The sequence below is a fragment of the Temnothorax nylanderi genome, unplaced genomic scaffold (genome assembly GCF_030848795.1).
Source record: "Temnothorax nylanderi isolate EJ_2023f unplaced genomic scaffold, tnyl_v1.0 TNYL_tig0399_pilon, whole genome shotgun sequence".
Classification (NCBI taxonomy): domain Eukaryota; kingdom Metazoa; phylum Arthropoda; class Insecta; order Hymenoptera; family Formicidae; genus Temnothorax; species Temnothorax nylanderi.
In genome coordinates, this window is record NW_027249461.1 from 155,680 (window position 1) to 164,917 (window position 9,238).

The 9,238-nt window shown below is 40.4% G+C and overlaps 1 protein-coding gene across 2 annotated transcripts; it reads left to right on the forward strand.

Moving 5' to 3' along the window:
• The first annotated feature begins 108 nt into the window (after positions 1 to 108).
• On the forward strand, positions 109 to 6,752 carry LOC139782256 (uncharacterized). 2 transcript variants are annotated; one of them, XM_071721228.1, is made up of 2 exons: positions 109 to 559; positions 5,791 to 6,752. In XM_071721228.1, the coding sequence occupies exon 2, from the start codon at positions 5,815 to 5,817 to the stop codon at positions 6,499 to 6,501; it is 687 nt and encodes a 228-aa protein (XP_071577329.1). In that variant the 5' UTR covers positions 109 to 559; positions 5,791 to 5,814; the 3' UTR covers positions 6,502 to 6,752. The 2 variants fall into 2 exon arrangements, with proteins under 2 accessions (XP_071577329.1, XP_071577330.1); XM_071721229.1 differs by lacking the exon at positions 109 to 559 and adding an exon at positions 4,398 to 5,670.
• The last annotated feature ends 2,486 nt before the right edge of the window (positions 6,753 to 9,238 follow it).

Sequence of the window (9,238 nt, forward strand, 5' to 3'; positions counted from 1 at the left end):
GAATCGAGTAAAAGTCGCATAAAGAACACATTAACTTTTTATTAAAGTCTTATACATAAATATTCTGCATCATGTATGGTTCTGGATCATATATAATCCACATAAGTTATCTTATTAAATACAAATTAAAACCATATTTAATTCGAAGTGTTATATGATCCACATAAGTGATCTAATTAAATTTAAATTAAAGCCCTATTTTATTGTGGATCATATTTAATCTACATAACTGATTTTAATAAGTGCAAATTAAAACTGTATTTAAACAAATATAATTTTAATATAAAATTTGGGTTTAATTTGAATTTTACCCAAATTTAATATAATTTAATATGGACTTCCGGTTCCGGGACAAAGAAAGTGACAGGTGCGAGAGTAGCGGAGATAAAGTGGAAGAGAAAACTGGACTAAGAAAGGTTTGCGGAGGGTGAGAGTGGCAGAGCAGCAGGGCGGAGGTGTTCTGCAGCGGAGGTGAAGAATTCGAGTGGGTGTGAAATCGGTTAAAAAGAGAAAAGGCAAAGAAAGTGGCAGGAGCAAAGTGACAGTTGAGGCATAGACGGTAAGTAATATAGAGGGCAGACAGAATGTAAGACATTGGCGCAGAAGCGGGCATAGACTAACTCGTGTAAAGTAGGGATAACTACAAAACGGGCAATCAGCCATAGGATAGATAACGAGGAAGAGTGATAGGCAAAGTAAAAGCAGCGGATGGAGAAAAAGAAGGAGGTAGGAACAGAAAGTGAACAACAGAGAGGTAAAGGAAAGAAGGGGGAAGTCGAAGGCGAGAAGAAAACAAGAGGTAGGCCCACGAAGGCGGAGGAGCTAGCCAAACTGAGAGGAAGTGCAGACAGCCCAGGATCGGTTAAGGATTTTCTTCAAAAGAGGAAGAGGGAAGAAGAAGTGGAAGAGGCAGCTAAAGCAGAGAAAGAGTTTTTGGAAGAATTCAACACACAAAGGAGGGTCAACAGATCGCCACCAACCAAAATCAAAAAAGAAGAGGAGGGAAAAGAAAACATGGCGACTGAAGATTTATTAAAAGAAATTTTAGAGAAAATAAAGGAACAAGAGAGAGAAAGAAAGAAGGATAAGGAGGAACAAGAGAAAGAAAGAAAGAGAGATAAAGAGGAAATAAAAAACGAAATCAAGGGACTAAAGGAAGAACTGAAGAGAAGCGAGGAGATATGGGAGAAACAAAAGAAGAATATGGAAGGAAGAATTAAAAGTTTAGAAGAGAAGATGGAGAAGAAAGATGATAATACGGTAGTGCTGGAGGGAGGAGAAATAATGAGGAAAATGAAAGATATAGAAAGAAATATGGAGATGGCAGAGAGAAGAATGAGGAAAGTCAACATAATCATAAGAGAAGAGAAAACAAGAAGTGAAAAGGAAAGAGAAGAAAAAATCGAGAAGATGATAGAAGAAATAAACAAAGCGAAAGTGGCCGTCGAGGAAGTACGAGAGATAGGACATAGAGAGTTTAAAATGAAGGTATTGAGATGCAGAAACTGGGAAAGCAAAAGGGAGATAATGGGGAGAAAGAAAGAGCTAGGAAGGAAATATGGTTGCTTCCTGGATGACGACCTCACTAAGGAGGAAAGACGGATACAGAAAGAGATAAGAAAGATAGCAAGGGAGAAAAGGGAGGCAGGAAGAAGAGTAACGGTCGGTTACCAAAAAATATGGGAGGATAACAAGAAGTGGAGATGGAGCGAAAGCAAAGGTGTGCTAGAAGAGAGAAATGACTTTCGCAGATCACATTGAGAGGAAGAAGGATAAGGAAGGGCTAAGAGTGACAAACGAGAGAAAGAAGGAAGAGATACAAAAAAGGAGACATGATAGGTTTAAGAAGATAGAAGAAGAGCTGAGCGTTTCAGAAGACGTCAAAATGTATAAGGAAGAAGAGGAGGACATGAGAGGGAACGATATAGTGGAAGTCGAGGGGCAGGAGGAGGGTCACGTGGGGGAAGTGATAAGAAACGATAGGGGGAGCGAAGAGACGTGGAAAGTGGCCTTCTGGAACGTAGCGGGTATATCAAACAAGGATAAGGACTTCTGGGAAGGGATAAAGGAATGGGATGTTATTGTGATGATGGAGACTTGGACCGACGAGAAAGGATGGGAAAAAGTAAAAGAGAAACTGCCGAGGGAATATAGATGGAGAGTACAGAAAGCGACCAGGAGGAACAGAAAGGGCAGAGCGTGCGGAGGAATGCTGCTAGGAATAAGGAAAAGTATAGAAGAGATAAAGGAAGGAAGGGAGACGGAGATAGAAGGAAAAATCGAAGGTAAGATAAGGATAGGAGAGGAAATATGGAGGATAATAGGAATCTATGTAAACAACGATATAGACAAAAAATTAGAAGGATTGAAAGAATGGACGGAGGAGGGGGAAAAGGGAGTAAGAACCATAATAGGTGGGGACTTTAATGCGAGAACAGGAGAGGAAGGAGGATGGGAAGAGGAAATCGAGCGAAGAGATGAGGATAGAGGGAGGAGGTCTAAAGACAAGAAGATAAATAAGGAAGGCAGGAAATTACTGGAGTTCATCGAGGAGAGAGGATGGATGATATTAAACGGAGGCACGAAGGGGGATGAGGAGGGAGAGTATACATATACGGGAGGGAGAGGCGAGACGGTCATAGACTACGTAATAGGGGAGGAGGAAGTCAGAGAAAAAGTGGTAAGACTGGAAATAGGAGAAAGGATAGATTCGGACCATCACCCAATAATACTTTGGGTGAGAGGTAGCCCAAAGAGAAAACAAAAGAGGAGAGGAGCAGAAAGAATAAGAAGAAGAGGAATATGGAATGAAGAAGGAAGAACACAATTTAGAGAGAGGCTAGGCGCGATTGGAGGAAATAGAGATCTGCAAGAGGAAATAGAGGAAGGAACAATGAAGATAAGAAAAGTGATTGAAGAAAATGAGGATAAGAGTGAAAAAGGAGCTATTAAGAACAGAAGAGGGTGGTGGGACGAGGAATGTACGGAAGGTAAGAGGGGAGTGAGAAGAGAATTGAGGAAATGGAGAAAAGGAAAAGGTGAGGTAGAAAGATATAGAGAAAGAAAGAAGGAATATAGGGATATGTGTGAAAGGAAGAAGAAAGAGGAGAAAGAAAGGATGATTAGAGAGATCGGAGAAGCGAGAACGGAGGGAGAGGTATGGAAGTTGATAGGCAGAGCGAGGAAGAGAAGAAAAAGAGTGAACGAAGAGATAAAACAGGAAGAATGGAAGGAGTACTTCATGGAACTGATGGGCGGAATGGAGAACAGGGTGGTGAAGGGAGAGGGGGACGGAAATAGACAGGAGGAAGAAGAGATAGAATTAGAAGAGGTAAGAAACGTAATAAAGAAACTGAAGACAGGAAAAGCAATAGGCAATGACGGGATACCAAACGAGGCATGGAAATATGGAGGAGAAGAAATGGTGAATTGGATATGGGAAGTATGCAAACGGGTCTGGAGAGGGGAAGGTTGGCCGGAACAATGGAAGGAAGGTGAGATAATCCCACTAGTTAAGAAAGGAGAAGGGCGAGAGGTGAAGGACTATAGAGGAATAACCATTATGTCATCGATGTACAAAATCTACACGGCGATACTAGCGGAAAGAATAAGAGAGGAAGTAGAAATGAAGAAGCTGATCCCCGATAATCAAGCAGGATTCAGGAAAGGAATGGGAACAATGGATCAAATATTCGCTTTGAACTACCTGGTGAACAGACAAATAGGAAAAGAGAAAGGAAAAATGACTGTATTTTTTGTGGACTTGAAAGCGGCCTTCGACTCAGTGGATAAAAGAGTGTTAATCAAAACAATGAGAGAAAGAGGAGTGAGACAAGGACTGATAGACAGGGTGGAGGAAGTACTGAGGGAAACAAAGAGCAGAGTAGGGAGAGGAAAAGAGAGTGGAGGACAATTCTGGACAGCAAAAGGCTTGAGACAGGGATGCCCACTAAGCCCAATACTATTCAATCTACTAATCGCAGACATAGAGGAATACATAAAGAAGGGTGGATGGGGAGGCGTGAAACTAGGAGGAGAGAAGATATACACGCTAATGTATGCAGATGATATAGCACTGCTAGCGGAGGAGGAGCAGGACATGAGAGCAATGATAAGCAGGCTGGAAGGATATCTAGACAGAAAAGGTTTAACTCTGAGTATAGAGAAATCAAAGATAATGAGGTTCAGAAAGGGAGGAGGAAGGAAGAAGAAGTGCGACTGGAGATGGAAGGGAAAAAAATTAGAGGAGGTTAAAGAATTCAAGTACCTGGGGTACACGCTGAAGGAGAATGGAGGACAGGAGGCGCACATTAGAGAGAGAAGAAGAAAGGCAGCAAGAGTAATGAGGGAAGTGTGGGGGATAGGAAAGAGGATGTGGAAAAAGGACTGCAAAAGAAGAATATGGCTATATGACACCCTGATATGGACGGTGATGGGATACGGAGCAGAAATATGGGGATGGAAGGAAAGGAGAGAGGTTGAAGGTATTCAAGAGAGATATCTAAGATGGGTACTCGGAGTAAACTGGAGGACGCCGGGATATATGGTCAGAGACGAGCTAGAAAGAGAGAAAATGAGAGCTAGAGCAAGCAAAAGAGCATGGAGGTTTGAAAGAAAACTGGGAGAAAGTAGAGGAGGAGAAATAGCGAGAAAGTGTATGGAAGAAATGAAAGAGAGATGGAAGAGAGGAAGGATAATAGGAAAATGGGAGCATGAGAGAAAAGACTACTTGGAAGGGATCGGAGTAGAAACGGAAGAAGAAGAAGAGCTTGAGGAGGAGGAATTGGAAAAGAAGGAGAAAGAGAAGGATAGACAAGAAAGGATGGAAAAGATCACGAAATCGAAGTACAACAGGTGGTATAAGAATATAAGGAAGGAAGGGATCCCGGACTATTTAAAGAAAGGATGGGAGGAAGCGAGATGGAGCAGGGTGGCAAGATTCAGACTTGGTAATGAAGTGAGGGAGGGACTATACTGGGGTGAAGAGGAGGATAGAAGGTGCAGGATGTGTGGGAGGGAGGAGGAAACATGGGAACACATATGGGAGGAGTGTGCCAGATGGGAGGAGTGGGACGGAGAGGGATGGCAAGACGTGGTGGGTAGACTGCTGGGAGAGAAGGGGGAGGGAGAGAAATGGATGAAAGCAGTAGAGGAAATGAGACAAGAGGAGAGAGGGAGAAGAACGGAAAGTGCAGGGGGAAGAGCCAATAACCTCCCGAAAGAGGACTAAGCAGGACGAGACATCGAAAAGGAATGAAGGGAACCTACGTCGAGGTAGATAAGCAGGGGAACATAAAGGGTAGATAAGCAGGTAGGGGAACAACAAGAGAGGAGGAAGTGAAAAGGAAGATGAGGGAGGTATAAAAGAATGTATTCTATTAGATTGAATGAACGGAGCAGAATGAGCCGATACAATACTCCTTTAACCCGAGAGAAAGAGAAAGTGGTACTAAAGGTGAGAATAGCGGAAATGGCAAGGCGGGTACACAATGCACGCCGCCACAACGGGTAAAATGGATCGGCGGCAAGGTCGAGAGTGCGATGGAAGAGAGTAACAGATCGAGGAAAACAGGCGAGAAATGCACGTGGCGAGAATAAAGGTGATAAGAAAGCGACAGTAAAAGAAGCAAGGCAGGAACAGCAGAAAGAGTTGACGACGGAGGAGTAAAGGTAAAGAGCGGCAGAAAGAGTTATCTAAGGAATTGAATGAGAGAGACGGGCAGAGGACAGGAGGAGGAGAAAGGTACATATAAGCAGAGGTATTAATCAGACATTTTCTACTATCCACAGATACCGCAGGAAGGAAGTAGAGGAATGATGAGCAGAAAAGTGGCGTTAACAGTCGACAGGGAGGTGATAGAGGCGATAATAGACGAACGACTGAAAGATCTCAAGAGAGAAATAAAGGAGCTGAAGAAGGAGAGGGACGCGATGGATAGAAGGATGAACAGAATGGAACAAGACCAAGGCAAAAGGAAGAGGGACGAGAGCGAAGAGAGAGGGGATAACACATACAAGAGAAAATGGTGTTTCAAAGACAATGAGGAGAGCGAGGAAGAAAAAAGAAAGAAAAACATTATAATTAGAGTCGAGAAAGTGATATGGGGGGAAGGTGGCACAAACCTGAGCAAAGTGCAGAAGCTGATATCGAAAAGATTGAAGGTGGAGGTGGAATTGAAGGAGGTGAGCGTGCTAGGGCAGAGAGGGGAATGGCTCACGATGCTGCTAAAGTTGGGAAACGAGGATGACAAATGGAAAGTGTTAGATGCAAGAAGAAGAGAAGGAAGCAGAATGAGAGTAAAAATGGACGAAGACAAGTCACTGGAGGATAGGATCAAAGAAAGAAAAGAGAGAGAAAAGAGAAAGGAATGGAAGGAGAAGCAAAACAGAAAGTCAAGCAGGTCAGCAGAGGATGAAATTTCAAAAAAGATGGAAGAAAATCTTCTAATGATTTCCGACGAGGAAGAGGAGGGATCGGAGGGAAGGAGCTGGAAGTGGTAGGGAGGGGGATAACAAAATGCAAAAATTGTAAAGGGTTGGGTACGTCCCTATAAAACGCCAAACTAATGTATTGTATGTATTATATGTAATGGGTGACGGGAATTATTGTAAAGGGTTGGGTACGTCCCTACAAAACGCCCTTTTGGACCCCATGTGGGTAATAAAGTACACGTTATCAATCAATCAATATAATTTAATATGATTTTAGTTAGATTCATATTAGATCGTTTTTCGCGGGAAGTTTCAACGCGTAGAGATTGTCGGTCGGATTTTGCACATTACGCGCGCGCGCGTGTGCGTGTGCGTGTGCGTGTGCGTGTGCGTGTGCGTGTGCGTGTGTGTGTGTGTGTGTGTGTGTGTTTAATATTGTGTGTGTTACTTCCTCTCTGGTTAATTACTGCTTGTAAACGCTCTCGCATGTTTATGCATCTCCGGATCAGGTTCGGTGGAATTTTATACCAAATCTAAATTAGAAAAATCTGACTAGCAACCGCCACGCGGTGCACATTGGGTAACGCTAATGCCGGCGGTAAACGTAATTTTTCAGAAAAGTGTAAGGTTGACTTCATAATCCTGTAACTCGGTCAAAAAAATTGTAGGAAAATTTAAAAAAAGTGTTTGGTAAACGTTAAAATGTCCTACTTTTACTTAGGTTACATTTTTCAAGAAAAAATTAATTATCGATCTGCAGTGTGTAAAAAACATGTAATTTTAAAAAACAAAATAATGTGTTCTTTTTTAAAGTATAGAACAAGGAATATAAAAGTTTTGAACTACTGATAGCGCGTTGAAACTTCAAGCTTCAAAATGAATATTTTTTCTTCATTAACTGCGGTAGAGCAGATTGATTTTCTTAGTTTTCAGCAATTTCGGCAATTTCAAGTGCGATGGACACACGGAACAAAATTGTTTTAGCTGATAAACGTTATTGTTTGTTATTGAGGTATAATCGGACTACAAAACTTTGTTGTAGCGATTTTGATTGGACCTTCCTTCGCGACAATATACTGACTTAAAGAATAAACGAAAAATATGTGATTTTTTACATATTTTTCAAACTCAATTTGCTAATAGAAAACGTAAAGTGAAAAAAAAAACACTAACAGCGTTCGAAAGGGTTAGATTTCAGCTTTTCAATCCTTTTTTTCAGAATGCTGTGCGTTAATTTTTTTTACAAGTTACAAGCGATCAAAGTCAAAGTGACCACTTTTTATTCAAATCTCGATAACTTGGCCAAAAAAATCACACAACGCTCCACAATCTCTTCAATTAAAGGGAAAAGATCCCACTACAAGATAAAAATAATAGGAATTTTCTACAATATTGCGCACGCCAGATGTAGCGCAGCAAATTTGCATTAAAAATTTTTATTTTGACGGATCAAGCTTTATCATTGTGCCGTTTAAAAAAAAAAGGTAATTAAAATCGCCAAAAACGATTTAAAAGAAGAAGTTTCAAGCTTTAAAATGCTTTTTTAATTTTGTGTCTACGATGATTTTTCGCCGAGTTTCAGTGGTTTGAAAATAGCCCAAATTTTTAGCATATTAAAAGTGTTCCCTATTTTTTTTTAGTAGTTTATAACCTTGTGACATAATAGACAAGTAATAGACAAGTCTCTCTAAACGTTAAGTCGTCATCAAGACGCAAGACTGCCACTCAGTTATAATTTCGTAATTTAAGTCGGAGACATAATTAATTGTGCGATATCTGTAAGTTGCTTTTTCTACGATCTTGGTTAATATTTGCATTGTATGGAATTTCAATTTATGATGTATGTTTGCTCCGACTCCGATGCAGGTATCTTCTACAATGGTTAGAGAAATATACGCAGAGCTTTCTCGCTCTTCCTGGCTTTACAACCGGGGAAGAGAGGTAATTCGAAGATGCTTGGGTGTACTTCGGAGCCTGCATTCACCTTCAATTTAAGTGACGACGTTATCAATTAGAGATGTAATAGATTGTAAAATTCACGTTTGATGTAAGGTGTTATATTTATTATTGTAATGCGCTGAAGATGACCCGAAGAGAGGGTCGAAACGTACGCGAGTCTTTATATAATTAATTGTAATAAAGTAGATTGCACAAGAACAACTGTGCCTGGCTCTTATTGCCAAATTACGGAATATATTGATTTAATAGAAAGAGCCTTTATATTCTTATTATTATTTTAAATATATATGTGTCGAAAAACATTAATATAATGAAAGAATATAGATACCGCCAAAAGCGCCAAGTACACGCGCAATGTATTTTGTAAATCCAAAAGTCCAACCTAAGTGGTTGTAGCTTTAATTTCTTCTTAACAAAATTATTATAATACAAAATTGCGTTACCTAACTCAACCTCAGTAATATATATTTCAAAAAAATATATGAAATCTTTAAATTGCGCTAATTACAAAGAAAATATATACGTGTATATTGTTTTGAAAAATAATTGTTGTGCAATACTTTAAAAAAATAAAACCTAAGTAAATATCTTTGCGTGACTCTTTTACGCGACGCGATGAGTTGCGAGCACTCGATATTATTAGATCTCAATAACCGCTCAACCGATCAAGTTATAACTCAGTCAGAAACGTTTGGTTGATACGACGTCGAATCAACGTCGAAAACCAAATGTCAAAATTCTGGTCGATTCGACATCGAAAGCGTATAAAATATCAACGACTATTCAACTATCATTTCGACATCGTTTCAACGTCGAAGTAAGGTCGAAATTTGATTGAAATAATATA